The following is a 15,228-nucleotide window of genomic DNA, read 5'->3' as shown; positions in this document are numbered from 1 at the left end:
CTTTGTGCAACTAAAATTTTAAAACTTCACTCACCAAGAGGACAGGAAAACCAGAACCATGACCAACCTTTACAAGAAATTAAAAGACACTTTTGTTAAAAAGTATTTATTTTGTATAAATATAATTATCTATTCATTAAACAACACAAAAGGAATCACAAAACTTTACTCATAGGAAAATATTATTTTACAACTTGATTTATAAAAGTTGAAATGAAAAATTACTTCCAGTGTTAGCTTTCTGTAAAACACATAAATAATCATACCACTGAATTCTAGAAATGTACTTGCCATTTAAAAAAATAACAAAATTGATACCAATAATCACTTAGGAGAGAAACAGACTATAACAAGTTACTCCATGGAGTTGCTTTTGCAAAGAAAGGTTAATACAAGCTCTCGAGAAGGTGCACACCTCCTATTAATAGCTTTCACAAAATAAAAATAGCACTGCTTCCCTGGCCTATAGCCCAGTGGATTTCTATCATTCTTCATCAGATTTGTTGCTCATTTAACCCTTCTTCCCATCTGCAGTCTTCTTCCTGCCAGTCACAAATTTTACACATTTTTAAAAATTTTTGTTTTCATTTGGCAAATGCTGAGTTTAACAGGAATTGTCTGTGCAAAAAGAAAACACAGTTCTAAAAAGAAAAGCCCCAAACAACCCAGACAGTTATGTTCATCAAGGAAAACGTGTGTAAGCTTTTACTGGATTTTAATAAAATCTAGGATTAATTTGGGGGTGAGCCATTAGAAAACCCTATTTTCAGCTGGAAAGAACAGTGGCTCTCTGGGAAAAAAACCCAAACCATCCTTATTTAAAAGTGCAAATAAACCTCTCTAAAAAAAATCAGTGTTTATTTCAAAAAGTGCCAGTGAAATATTAACAAGAAAGCATGCAGAAATAACACCAGTGCCACAGTCATCTGTAAAGTAGTAATAAATTCTGTCATTCATAATAATATATTTATTCTCACATAGGTCAATTTTTCATTAAAACTTGTTCCCTCACACCAAATAGAAAAGAACTGGAATGAAGTTAACATGGCTATTTTTGTTTAAAAACGAAAAATTATGTTTGAATTTATGGACATACCAGACCTAAAACATCTTCCTCTGCACAGCTGTTTCAGCCACTGTGGTATATTTTGGAGCCAGCGTTTGCTAGCACTCATCTACGAAGAGAGTTATTCCAGAAGAGTTTTCCAGTTAACTCCTAAGCGTAATGCTCTTACTCCAGACTCCACTGTCAGCACATCCACTTGACAAGCAAGTCCTGCAGCACTCACCTTCCTCCCGCGTTTCTATGCTACTCTCCTCCCCTGTCATTTATTTTCACCCTTTGTTGCTTGTGCTGGTAGTTAAGCCTGTCTGTAACCATGAAACAGGCAGAAGCAAACTTACTGATAAACACCCACAAGAGATGGGTAACCAGCCATCCCGGCTGTCAAATCAGACCAGTTAAGGCACTTGGTGTCTCTCCTGTGTTTGAGCTTTTGAGAAAACGACTCCACCACAACTCCCTTCGTTTCCCATGCAAAAGCAAAGTGATGAGCATCAGGGCAACTCAGCTCACCCCAGTCAAATACAGTATGTAAAATGCAGCTTTTCTGGACCATCTGCAAGGTGGGGGAGGGTGTCTGCCAGAAATCACAGCCAGTCCCTGAGAATCTGGCCTTTCCCTGCTGCACACAGCTTCTGCCAGGTTATGTTCTCCCTGGCTCTGTTTGCCTTGGGACAGCTGACGAGTAACAGGATCTCTGGAGCTTGCTCAGCGCACTTTCATCTGTGCAATTAGCAGAGGACAATTCCAATTTCTGCATTAAGCATTACGCTGAAAGGCAACAAGTCCCCAGGAACCTGGGAGCACAGGCTCCATGGACCTGCCCACCTCACTTCACTTGCTATCCGACTGTAGCACCTCTTTGTACCTGGATTTGGCACTTCATCGCTCAGATTCCTCAGATCCCTGCGCAGGGAGGGATGTGAAGCCCATGCCTATCGCCCAGCTCTCTAAAGCACAGTCTCCTTCCTTCCCTGTATTGGGTTTCAGGTCCCTCAGGGCTCACCAGACTCCCAGGTCCAGCTCCTGAGGATCCCATTTTTCCCTTGTGAGGCTCCAGGGCTGTGAAGGGTGGCCAAGCCCAGCCCTTACTGCTGCTTCTCAGGGTCGGGGCACCATCTCCTGTCAGCAGCGGGGCCCCTCCCGAGCCCCCAGGCCCTGTGTCACCTCAGTCCCCACCATCTCCACCCTGTCACCCACACACAGTACTTCTCTGTGGAAACAGGGCCAGCATTCACAGGAAGAGAGAAATCCCCTTCAGAGTGGCCTCTGCTCCTGCACAGAACGCTCCCTGCGGGCAGTCAGCACCACATCCACCTCCCAGCATCCCACAGCGGGTCTGTCCCTTCCTGCTGCCACCCCAGGGGATGGGTTTGTCTCTAGCCTCCACATGGACCATCAGCCCAGATTCTCCCATCTTGTGCTCTCTTGATTTCCTTACCAAAAGCTGCACTCTGGTGTGCTGTGGTAAATTACACATTAGAGAAGATTACGGAGCATTTGGGGACATCACAAAAACAGAGAGACACCCACTGTGCATGGCAGCATTCTGGAAGGTGAAAATTAGGGGAGAGTAGGGTCTCTAGGTAGGACTAGATGTCTTCAACACTTTCTGTGAGCTACACATTTCTATAACCACTTAACATTGTCCTGTCAACACGGAAATGCAATTTGCTAGTTCCGTGTGCCCAAGAGATGTGTACAGAGAAAATTCCTTCCCCTTATAAATCAGAGTTCAAACCCCACCACCACCATCCGCAAACACTGTAACTACCTCAGTGTGTGCTGTAATGACGGATACACTGGAAGTTTATAAAGCTGCCTCCTGTAGAAATTTTACAAGCCACTGAATGACACTGCAAGCTTCACTTCTAAGGAGAGAGAAAAGTTCATTTCAGAGAATGAGACAGAGAGAGGCAGTTAAAGAAAACATCTCTTTGCTAGCTAAACCCAAACAACTCCTCTGAACACAGAGCTTCTCCCTTAATAATTATTGCACTGCAAGCAAATAACAGCTCTGTGAACTGCCATATTCCTCATCCTGTCCCCATTATTCTAACAGTCTAAAAGAGCAATGTGTCTTTCTTCTCCATCCCCCACGGTATCAAATATCCACGTAATGAAAGCAGCAAATTACTGCTTATAAACTCAGCCTCTAATGCTGGGCAATTTGCAAAGAATCAGGAGACTGCAGTGAGCCCACAAATCAGAGTCAGCATTTAGGGGCCACATGCCACAAAAGCAAATGGGTGTCTACGCTTCCAGGAGAGCACAGCCATAGTCAGTGGCTGGCTGACACCAAGATGGGCTGCACACACAAGGCTACGGACCCATATGCACAGAATCATCATTTTACCAAGACGACTCTGCCCCAGCCAGACTGAGCATGGGATGAGCATGTTATTACTGTCTTCTAACCTGAGAATTTTAAAAAAATAAAATCAAAATAAATTGGTGGGTACTTGATTTAAGTCTCCCACAGTGCCTGCGAGGTAGTTAAAGGCTGTTAGCCACAAAGGCCTGACGGGGAAAACTGAGGCACTTCAAGGTGAGGTAATTTGTCCAAAGTCACAGTCAGAATCCCTAGCAGAGCCAGAAATGCCACACTGAGCTCTTGGCTCCTATGTAGCTCTGAACACTGAGCCGAGCTCCTTTCCGGGCTCAAATGTCAGAGGCACTGCAGGCCACAGATTTCCCAGAAGGTTAAAGAAGTCTGTCAGAGATGAAGCTGCTGCTGGCAGCAGAAAAACATGGACACTGTGTAGGAAAATCCAGGCTGTAAGGGCCACGCAGACAAGGGAGGAGGGACACTGTGAAGGCATCACCCAAGCAGAGCTTCATAATCCACATACCACACCAGGTGGCCAGAGCTGGGGTTGACACCTGAGACAGGCCATTTCCTTGGCTCATGGCCCACTCTGCTGAGGAGGGTGGTGATGTCATGCTTACCCCTCCCCAAAACCAGGACAAACACCTGCCTGGCCTTGTTGATGAGGGGTAGGCTAAGGCTCATCCTTTGGTGAGGTCTGACAGGGCTTTCAGTCAGCACCACAGTCTGAGCCCCTTCCAAGCCGTTTTCAGAGTGGGGGAAGAGCGAGGCAGTGTGCCCATCAGTGCCCACCCCCAGCAGCACCAGGTCAAAGCTGGCATTGGCCACCAGGGCCATGATCTCCTTGGCATACAGCTCCGTGCCTCTGTCCTCCTCCACACAGAGCCGCTGGTTCAGGTGCACAGGCATGGGGTGGATGTTGAAGTAGGGCACCCGGACACTCTGGAGGAGGTGGCTGTGCAAGCTGAAGAAGTTGGACTCAGTATCAGTGAGAGGGACACAGCGTTCATCCACCAGCCAGATGTGGGTGTGCTTCCACGGGAAGGCATAATGGTGTCTTGCCAGCTGCTGGAATAGGACCACGGGGCTTGAGCCACCTGAGAGGGCCAGGTGGAACTGCCCAGAGCGTGCCACAGCCCTGCTTGCTGTCTGCTCGATGTCAGAAGCCAGCTGGGAGATCAGGGCCTCAGACCACGCTGAGACCAGGGGACGTTGCCGAAATTTGGACTGGATTGCCCTGTAATCACTTGGCATGGGCCTGTTGGCGTTCAGCAGTTCCACTGGCTCTGCCAGTATGAATGCCACTTCCCCACGCACCATTTCAAAGTCTAAGAGGTGCTGGTTCTCTGCACCCCCCGGGTAGAGGCGCGGGGGCTGGTGGGAAATGCTGTCCAGCAGCGGTGTCCAGAATCCCCAGGAGGCCAGCAGGTTCTCGGTGGTGATGAAGAAGTCCTTCCTACCATGGTAGATGTTGGAGATGAGGACAGAATACGCATCTCTCTCTTTCACAGGCCTGTACACATAGTAATCAGACAACGGTTGTCCAAAAATGTGCAGGTCCGACTGACCCACTGCTTCTCTCCAACTGCCTTCTGGCATGACAGGCCTGAACAGGTTCCTGCTCACAAGCACCGCAGGGGTGTTGAGTGTGCCGTGCCCGATGTAGAAGATGATCTGCTTGGCTTTACACTGGCTGTACCCTGCATCCCTCAGAGTCTCTCTCTGAGTGCAGTAGGCCCGGTTCTTGAAGAGAACACGGACATAACCTACCCGTTCATCCAGAGCTTTCCCAGAAGTGAGGAGGAAAGGGACCCCTTCCCAACGCAGGCTGTCACTGTGAACCAGCACACCTGAAATGACAGTGATCTCAGCTACCAAATTCAACCTGAACAGCAAGCAGATTTAAGGGGATCTATCACCCATCCATCATACTCCTTCCTTAGCTCCCAGAAAATCGTGGCATCCACTGTGTCTCTTGCTCCACATTCAGCCCTGTCATGACATCACTGGACTAACTGCTCTCCAGCTACCCTGCTGTACTTTCCTCGCAGGTATCCTACTGTTGATTGCCTCCTTTCACCTTGCAGGAAACTACCTTCTGGCACAAATACCATTCAGACAAAATCTTTAATGTTCAGAAGACCCAGTATGGCCAGAGATGGCCTTGTGTTGTCTACTAATCCCAGAGAACATCCAATGCTTTGCCCTTCAGATTCAGAGAGCAACTCAATTTGATGAAAAGGCAAAGGCGTTTGCAGGCCACTTCTGAAAATAACTCAGAGGTCTTAATGAGAATAATGGGACTTAGCTCTTACGCAATGCTTCCCATTCACTGGATTGTTAATTAACTAACATGACAGCAGTATTCTCTTGTTACAGCTCCCAGTTACCATGCTGGTGGATGCCTGGAGACATCCCTGTGTCAGCAGTGAGGTCATGGGGCTGGTATCAGCAAGCAAGGACTCACATCTCCTGCTCTCCTCAGCTCTAGACTACTCCTTTCTCCGGGGCCAAGACCAAACTCTCACCTGCGAAGGTTGGTGTTGTGCTGATGTAGTCCTGTGCCTTCTGCAGTTCCTCCTGTACTTGGCTGGCATATGCCTGATACTGACCCAACACAGCACTGTTTTTTTCCAGGCCCTGCAAGGACTGGAAGGCCTGCAGCTTGCTCTGCAAAACCTCTTCAGCCCTGCTCACGTTGGCTGGGAGCTCCATGGTCAAGAACATCAGGGCCTCTGTGAGGTGGTTCTGCAGCACGTCCCGGATGACTCCATACTGCTCATAGAAGCTGGTGCGGCCTGAGGACAAAGAGGAGGTAAGATACTGGTAAACAGATATGGTTTTCCTACAGCCGTGCCCTCTGCATGTATAACGTGTGTGTCAAGGAGAACAAAGAGCACAAGCCTGAACTGGTTTGCACCAAGCTTCTCTTCTGGCCCAACAATGAACTTGAAGCTATCAAGCCCACAGAAGTTGTGAATGCCTCATCTCACTGGAAGGGTTCAAGGCCAGGCTGAATGGGGCTTTGCACAACCTGACCCAATGAAAGAGGTCCTGCCTGTTGGACTAGATGATCTTCAAAGGTCCCTTTCAACCCAAACAATTCTATGACTCTATGATACTAAGCCTTTATTCTCCCTCCAGAGGGACTTTCAAAATGCCTCTGCTGCTAAAATAAAGACAAAAGGTTCCCACAGGACTGCTTGTCCTCCACAGAGCCAGACATAATCCTCTGTCTGGGTGCTCACAGGGCCTAAACCCAGCAGGAGTAATGCTCTTGCCTGATACTTGCCAAGTGCACAGAGCAGAAGGCAGCTTTGCTTTCTTAGACTGCTTGTGCTCTCAGAAGCTGCAGTCAGTGACTGGCAGCAATATCCAGTTCAAGCCTCCCACATCCAGCATGGTGCAGGGCCCCTGTACAACCCGCGTGACACTCCTGTCCCACAGGTCACAGCACCTGGACCTGGGACTCCACACAATGTGCAGTTCTATGCAAAAGCTTTGACAGAGTGGCTGGAAAGCAGGGTGAGAGCAGGGACTCCATCAGCTCCATAGCTACACACCAGATTCACAGAACAGCTGAAGCTGGGCCCTGGCAGTGAACGCTGCATTTCACTGTCTCTTTTCCCCTGGTTTTCAGGTCCTCAGAGGGCTCTGGCTGAGCCATGCCCTTGAGACAAAATTTCACGCGCAAAGCCCTGCTTCTCTTTCCCTGCCTGTCTTCTCATGCATGTGGAAACAGAGGAGAAGGACATTGCACTTACAAAGAAAGTGACTCCAACAGATGCCTTTCGGTAGTCCAACAGCAGCAGGCTGCACACTGCAGACTACATCACAGCCACAGGCTTCCCCTATTGATTGATACATTTATCTCCCTTGCTCTAATCCAAAGGCACATTCATTAAAGTAATCAATGCTGCAGACTTGCTGGGAGCCAGGCTGCCAGATGAAGCCGCACAGGGGAAGAAAGATGTCAAATGAAAAATTACAAAGTTGTTCAGAGCAGGGAGGGTACAGGGTGTAGCAGGAGCTCCACACAGACAACACTGTTCTCCCTAAATCTCTCTGCAGTGCCTCCCTCTCCCACAAACAGGCCCAGGTGAGGTCTGGGCTGCCAAACCAAAGATTACGCCAAGTTTGATAAAACTGCATTAATTGAGTTTGTGGTGGCTGAGGAAGGAAGGAGGGAGGAGAAAGACAGAAGAGGAGGTAAAGCGAGTGGAGAAGCAATCCTGATGTTGCAGAACTGAGGGCGCCTGACATCGCAAGAAGTGCTGCGGGTGGCAGTCCAGCCCAGAGTGCTTTATGCTGAGCACTGCAGAGCGGATGCTGCAGCATTGCAGGGAGAGATTGCAGCCGTGTCCTTCAGCAGGAGACCCATGCTAGCAACTCTGGGCTTGGATTTTCTCTCTGCAATGCTCTTTCTTACTACAGAGAGGAAGGGAAAGAAACAGGCAGACAAACGCAGACTGACCCATGTACCTGGACTGACACCAACTAGCTGATACGAGCAACATCCCAGCAAAAAGATGTAAGAGCATCTTCCAAAGAATAGCTCAAAGGTATATTCTGTGTGAGCTTGGTAGCTAACAGGATAGGAATAGGAAAGGGTTGTTGTTACAACCACCAGATTATTGCAGCACTGAACTGAAGTGGCCTTAGAATGCATCAATTCCAAATCCAGTGCCTTTAACCAAAATTTGGGATAGAAAACTAGGTGCAATGTCCCCAAAGCTCTGCAGCAGAGTGGGGGATTCTGCCCCTGCTCCCAGCAATGGGAATCTTTTCTTGGAAGCAGCAACACTACCCAGAAGTGAGTCAGTTCCTAGCATAGGAAGTGTAAAACAGTCCCTCTCTATTTCCAGAGAGCAACATATCATTCATCTGCTCTTTTTTGTTTCTGCACCAGAACTACCTCAAGGGCCACGTTCACATAATTAATGGACCTGCCAGTTCTCCTTCTCACTCATTCACCCTAGCTCTGCACACTCGCTTCACCAACCTTTAGCATCCACAGTCTCTTTCAAGACAATCTCCACTCTTTCCACATGATGTCGGTTCCAAATTGGATCCAGAAACTGTCGGTTCTGATCTCGAAAAGGCAGGATATGGGCTACAGCCTGTGAAGGGAAAAATCAAAGACCCAACAAAAACTCACCAGATTGCCACAGTATCTCTGCCTCATGTCCCATCCAGCACTGGGATAGGGCCAGCTCTGGAGTGCCAGCAGACATGCCACACCACAGAGAGCAGAGCGGGTCAGAGAAGAGAAAAATCAGCAAGAGAGCCTGCAGTGATGCACAGTGGGGTCTCCAGTGACCATATAGAGCAGACATTAAAGGTCTTTCTGAGGCATTTTGATGTTCCATGTGAAAAAGGCTGAACTACAAACTGCAAGGCACTCAGTTTACATCCGTCAAAGGACGAAGGGCTGAGTCAGACCATCCTGGGACTAACGTACGATTCCAAAGTGCTGAAATACATTAGATCAGATGCTTACACCACTAAAGCCATCTGCTCTTTTGGGGAGAAAAAAAAAGAAAGAAAAAAAAAAAAGGAGAAGAAATCCCCCTTCTTAATAGAGATACTCTCCTTGCAGCTGGACATGCAACCTTCTGCATAAAATCTGGCCACAGTGCCATGGCTGCTTTCAAAATGTGGCATCACATTCCTCTAAAACAAGGATGGCACGTCCTTGAACACATTCCCTCTGGGACAATGCAGCTCCACACCCTGAGCTGCCCCTGCAGCAGCCAGTTCTCCATGGCCTGAGTGGAGCACAGGGCAGGAAGAAACCTTCTCCTAAGCATCCCACAAAACTAACATCGCATCAGCTCCGTATCATATCAAATTAAAAACTGCTTCTAGAAGCCATGGCTAAGCAGAGAGGCCTGTATGTAATGAGATGGGAGAACTGTGAGAGGGAAAGGGCATTGCTTATTCAGCGAAATCAAAGCCCTGACCTTGGTGAGAAGACCAGATGAATTCTGCATCTCTCCTTCATGCACACACACAGTTCACACCTACACCCTGGCCTCCCTCCGGAGAGGGGACTCTCCACTAACAGGAGAAAGCCCTGCTTTGGTCTGCACGTCTCCTCTGCTCTGGAAGAGGATGGACAGCAGCACAGCACTGGACAAGAATAACAGTACAGGATTCCATCAGCAAATGGTGGCAAGTGAGCAGCACACTCAGTGGCCCTGTCTGATTTTGAGAGGGGAACAACGCTCTCATTAGATGCAGAGCTGACATCCAACACTCCTCCAGCCATTAAGTCCCTCAGCGTGGCAGGGGGCCGTGCATTGCAAGCTGCTCACCTGTTTGCCAAGGTAGTGATCCACCCGGTACATCTCCTCTTCCCTGAAGAAGCTTGTCAGCTCTGCAGCCAGCTGCTGGGCTGATGCCAGGTCATGGCCAAAAGGCTTCTCCAGCACCACCCGCAACCAGGCTCCCGGAGGCGGTCTGCAGCTGCTGTTGATGTGCCGGGCAATCTCTGTGTAGGCAAATGGTGGTACTGAGAAGTAGAAGATCCTTCCAGCTTCCTTCAGCCCCTCCTGGCGAAGCAGCGTCTCAATCTCGCTGTTCAGCAGAGTGTAGTTTTCGGCAGTCTTCAGCTGGTGGTATTGGCTCAGCTTCAGGAACTGGTCCTTGAGCACAGCACATCTGTCGGGAGATTCATCTGGGGGACAGGCCAGCTTCTTCAGCACATCAAACATCAGCCTCTGTCCCGGCTCCAGAGCTGTCAGCGCAGCCCCGTGGAAAGTGAAGCTGTGGCCATTGCTCACTTGGTCCATGTAGAGTTGGAAGAGACCCTGCCACAAATACTTCTTGGCCAAATCACCTGTGGCTCCCAGCAAGACCACTGAAATGTGGCCCTGGGACGCTTCAGCCAGTGATGGCAAGGCTCCCACGAACAACACTGTACACAGGACTCCTCTCAGCATCTTGGGAGAGGAGAGGTAGACCCAGGAACACTAGACGACAGAATTAAAAATGAAAATCTGTCAATCCATGTTATAACACTGCAAATCACAATGCAAGCCTTTCCATGGCTGAAGAGCCAGGGGACTTCTGCTTGGATCCTCCATCCAACAGCCTTCCCTCCATAACCTGAATCACTGTAGTAACTGGGGCTCTTGAAAAGACTGCAGCCTCCTCATGCAAACCAAGAAGTGGAAGACAGCGTGTGCCTCTGGTCTTTCAGTATTGTTCTCACAGCTGAGTTAATGAGGGGGTGTCAATGCCTTTAGACAGTGAAACTGAAATCCATTTTAATACAAATTTCAGAGCCGGCTACAAATGAACGCATGTGCCTGAAAATTAAGTACTGCTTTCAACAACCTCCTGTCTGGGAGTTGGCTCAAAGGGTATTATGTTGTCGTGGCATTGCTTCATGTCAATATTGTCATAGCAGCTCAGAAACAAGCACAACCACTGGCAGTTCCAGCACACAGGCTCTTCTTTAATACACTCTCATGAACGGAACTGAATTAGGTTCTAATGAGCTACTGAGAGACAAATGGTCTGATCATCAAACAACACAGAGGAAGTTTAGTCCTTAAAACTGAGTCTAGACATGAGCCAGTCTAGATGTTGTCTCATGATGGTTGTGTATGGGGCCAGGAGACAATGTGGGGCTTGTATTCTGCCTACTGCAACTTTCCACCACTGAAGAGCGCGTGTCAGCACCCGTTTTGGCCTTCTCCACTCAGTCTCCATTCAAACCACTGCAGCCAGTAGCAGCTGCTCTCCCTGACCAAAAAGCCTCTTTGCTCGTTCTTATTTATCCCTGTTTCTCTAGTCCAAAATAAAGTTGATTTTAAGAAAAGTAACACATTTAGTTCTTATACCTAGAAACATGTCAATGACTTTACGTCTCAAGAGAGATAATCCAGAACAAGTGAATAAACCATTGTGCTGCTCTCATTACATCGAATATTATTTCAGAAGCTCTTACACTGGCTATCTCGTTCTCTTAATGTCATCTTCTGAAGTTGTGTTTAGTTGGAGCATAGCCTTCATAGAATACAAGATAATTAACAACTTTAAAAATTTTTGGTTCTGGTCAATAAATTTACACCTTTTAATTTGACCTGTGTAGGAAAACCAGCCATTTTTTGACAGTAAGAGGAAAAAGCGCGTGGCTTTTTTATACTGGTTCAGTTGCAGTTTCACTAGGCTTTGCACTGGCATGATTTTATAACTGCATGATATAAAAACGCAGTTTCCTGAGCATACAACTGAGAAATGGATCTTGGGTATGAGAACGAACATGACCATCTTCGCCTTCTGCAGGCAGCGACTAGACAGAAAAGTGTCTCATCAGATTCACACATTCACAGCTAGAAAACACATCACTGGCTCCATTGCTCCAGTTACAGCTGTACATATGCCCTAGGACCAAAAGCTGTTAGCTTTTACCTACCCAGACTTACTCAGGACTGGTTTTCCTAGACAGGAGCAAAAAGGCCTGGTCCTTGCTCTCCTTGAACAGCAGAGGGATGAAACGCAGACCTTGTCCTAGCTCTTCACTGAATCTCCCCCTGGAAAGCTCTCAGAAAAGTCACTCTTTCATCACTAAATCAACACTAAGTCAGCTAAAGGATGTGGATAACTAAATAAAAATAAGGAAATCCGGGATGTCTCTCCCTATCTGCAGCTTGAAGTGTTCTTCATAAATCTCGCGTTTTTCTCCCCAGCAGACTCACCTGAGTAATACAGGAACCTACAGAGATTGCAGTGACAAAAGTAAGTGGAAACTTGTCGTCTTCACAGCCCCTCCAGAGTGCAGATCTCTCTTCTCCTGTGACTGAGTGTACAGCAGACTCTCTGATCAATGTAAGATACGGCAGGCTGTACCCTTTCTGATAAATGGGAGGAAAGACCCAATTACAGCAAAGAAAAAATAAACGTGCCTGTGCCAGAAACGTCACAACACATCCCAGCTCTTACCCCACGCACGTTGGCTGTGCTAAAGCTTTTGGCTGCCATTTGTGAGCAGGCAAAATGCAGGTGTATGTGGCAACCCTTGCTCCCGCAGTGTCTTCCTAACTGCTCTGCTTTGCATGTGAGCTCAGCTCGATGCTGAAGGTCTCCAGCTGAGACCCTGGTGAGCCTCCCCCGAGCATTCCAGCTCTCAGGAGAAAGAGCTTCCCAAGACTGCAACCCCAATGCAGTGAGAAGGGGGCAGTTTTAGTGACCCTCCCCTCAGACAGCAGGACAGCACCTGGGCGATGCTGCTACACCCAGGCTTCCCTCTCACAGGTCAGTTTTTGTAGCGGCTCCTCAGCTTTTCCTTCCCCCTTTCCTGCACAGAGATCACGCAGCAGCTGAGCATCAGTTCACCCACCACAACTGCAGCCTGCTCTGCTCTGCCACTGTGCAAGGAGCCCGCCTCCGTGCTCCCCACAGGGCACATCACCCCCTCAAGAGACAACCTGTCGCTCTTCTCCTAAGAGCTTCAACAAGGTACGCCGTAGTGTGTAAATCTAACTCATATTACCTCTCCCAGCCTTCTGTTGTGACTGCCTCCTGTCCCTCCCTTCTCGCTGGGCTATTTAAGCTCCACGTACTCACTTCAGGAATCCAGCAAATAGTGATGGCAATTGCAGAGGAGCAGAAGTGTGGCTCCTAAGATTTTGCCTGCAGTATAAATAATGATTTTAAGCAAAGGTTTGGTTTTCCTTCCCCCACTGTGTGGTTATAATGCAGATAACAAAGTTTCTCAGTGCAATAAAGTAATATTTACACTTGCTTGAGCAACATTGATTCCAGGAATCTACAGAAGTTTGACATACTGCCCGTTGCACCTTGGCAGGCTGCAGTTACTGCGATGCCCTACAGAGACCACAGCCAAAGAGCAGGTACCTGCTATGGAATGGGAAGGGTTTGGGTGGGTCATTTTTTTCCATGTACCCAAGGAAATGAGTGAATTAGCCAAGTAGTTTCCTGGCAGATTCAACTACACAGTCACATGTATTTCCAAACCAACTGAAAACCAGTTTCACAACACTCCCAATTGCAAAATATTGTGCTACACTGCCCAGAATAAGCACGGTAAATCCAGGGATGTTTGTTTACTGCTTTCATATCAGATAATCACTACCGTTCACACTAAAACTCTCAAAATCCCCTAGCCTGACAGAACAAAGTTACTCAGTCAGGCTTCAGGAAAAGTCTCCTGGGCCTGATCTCTATAAAACACTGTAAGAGCTTAACCTGCAGTAAGTGTAAGCAAAGACTGTGCATTCCCTTGCACGGTCACTGGAGTTCCAGTCTGGCGGGAGCTCATTTCAGGTCTTATAAGTTCACCTGCTGTATGGAAAACTGAAAAAGATCTTTTTTGTTACTGTTACATCCCCACTGAAAAGTAATTAACAGAAGCGTGGCCACATGCAGGTGGCCTGGGGTCCTGCAAGGCTGTGCACGTGTAACACACAAAGGGAAGAGCTACCGAGAATCTTTGAGAACCAGGAAAAACATATTGTTCTTCTGCATGTACAAACATTAGAGCAGGAATGATCTCACTATCGGCTCCTGGAAAGGTCAGAGGCTTAATGTGGAGACTCACATGAAAAGCCGAGAGGCAGGAATGAGCGCTTGGCCTTTCCTGGGAAGCATCCACCGCCGGAGCCTCACTGCAAACCCACGCACGCTCCGGCCCCAGCTCAGCGGCAGCGGCCCAGCTCCCCAGGCCCTGGAGAAGGGGGAGGACAGGGTCCCAGTGAGAACAACGGCCGCGGTGCGTGGGCACCCCCGCAGCCCCCAGACCCGAGCGAGGGCACCTGCGAGGTGCGTGTCCCTCTGCCACAGCCAGCTGCGGCGGCAGACCCACGCCTCCCCGCCCGCCCTGCCCAGCCGTCCGCTGGCCGGTTCCTCCCGGTTTCCCGAGCACCGGGGATGCAGAAGGGGCTGGGGGACCGTCCCTCCCCGCGCACCGCGGTAAGCGGCACCGCCACGCGTGACAGCGGCCGCGGCCCGAGCCCAGCAGCACGGCGGGGCCGCGGGCAAAGCGGCGGCGTGTGTTCCCCCCGCGGGCCGGCAGCACAGCGGCCGCAGCCCGAGGGGGAGCGGGGCCCCGCACCCCGCCGCCGGCAGACCCGCTGCCCCTCACTGCTCCGCGCACCGCGGGAGCCCCGCGCCGGCCCCGGCCCGGCCGCTCCGTGCCCCGGGGCTGCCCGGCGCCGCCATGCCCCGCACGGGAGAAGGCCGCCTGCTCCCGGCTGCCTCACGCAGCCGCGACCGGGGGAAGCGGCGCCAGGAGCCGCCTCCATCATCCGCCCCAAGAGGCGCCCCCCGCCCCGGCCCCCCACTCACCTCCCTCCCACCCCGGGCCCGCGAGTGCGGCGGCGGCGGCGGGCGGGCCCGACACAGCGCCCCGCCCGCCGGGACGCTCCTCCCACCGCCGAGAGAGTTTGCGGTTGGCGTCGGCTCTCGCCGGGGCAGCGGCGGTCGGGAGGGGGGAAAATCGTAGGGCGGGGGGGCTGTGGGGACACCGGCGGGGTCAGCCCCCGTGCCCCCACCCAGCCGAGCACCGCCGCTGGGACCGCGCCCTGGGCACCGAGACTTGCACCCTTTCGGCACCTGGGGGCTGCAGCAGGCGTGTCCGCACGGACGGGCACATGGTGCGCTCTGGTCTGTCCCGCACCGTTAGACCAAAACCTGTACTGAGGCCGGGAGTTCCAGTAACCGAGAGAAACATTCCCTGTTTTCCGCAGTTGCACCGTGTGGTCTAATTTTATATATCTCTGTGTGTGTAAGTATATTTGCCTACAGACCTTGCACTGCTTTGTGTCCTGAAATTCCCGTGACTCTCGCATCCGACTTTGCCACTGCA

At 50.0% G+C, this 15,228-nt stretch overlaps 1 protein-coding gene across 3 annotated transcripts; it reads right to left on the bottom strand.

The window, feature by feature from the left end:
- Nucleotides 1–96: 96 nt before the first annotated feature.
- H6PD (hexose-6-phosphate dehydrogenase/glucose 1-dehydrogenase) lies at nt 97–14,070 on the bottom strand. Of its 3 annotated transcripts, none has more exons than XM_074924970.1 (6): nt 13,963–14,070; nt 12,101–12,256; nt 9,710–10,366; nt 8,395–8,512; nt 5,921–6,190; nt 97–5,242 (listed from the first exon to the last, which is right to left on the bottom strand). In XM_074924970.1, exons 3-6 carry the CDS (start codon nt 10,334–10,336, stop codon nt 3,885–3,887), a joined length of 2,373 nt encoding a protein of 790 aa, XP_074781071.1. In that variant the 5' UTR covers nt 10,337–10,366; nt 12,101–12,256; nt 13,963–14,070; the 3' UTR covers nt 97–3,884. The 3 variants fall into 3 exon arrangements, with proteins under 3 accessions (XP_074781071.1, XP_074781073.1, XP_074781074.1); XM_074924972.1 differs by having other exon boundaries at nt 12,101–12,252; nt 13,963–14,038; XM_074924973.1 differs by lacking the exon at nt 13,963–14,070 and adding an exon at nt 12,895–12,927.
- Nucleotides 14,071–15,228: the final 1,158 nt, after the last annotated feature.

Source organism: Athene noctua, chromosome 22, assembly GCF_965140245.1.
Source record: "Athene noctua chromosome 22, bAthNoc1.hap1.1, whole genome shotgun sequence".
NCBI classification, from domain to species: domain Eukaryota; kingdom Metazoa; phylum Chordata; class Aves; order Strigiformes; family Strigidae; genus Athene; species Athene noctua.
This window is presented reverse-complemented; position numbering and strand designations above follow the sequence as displayed.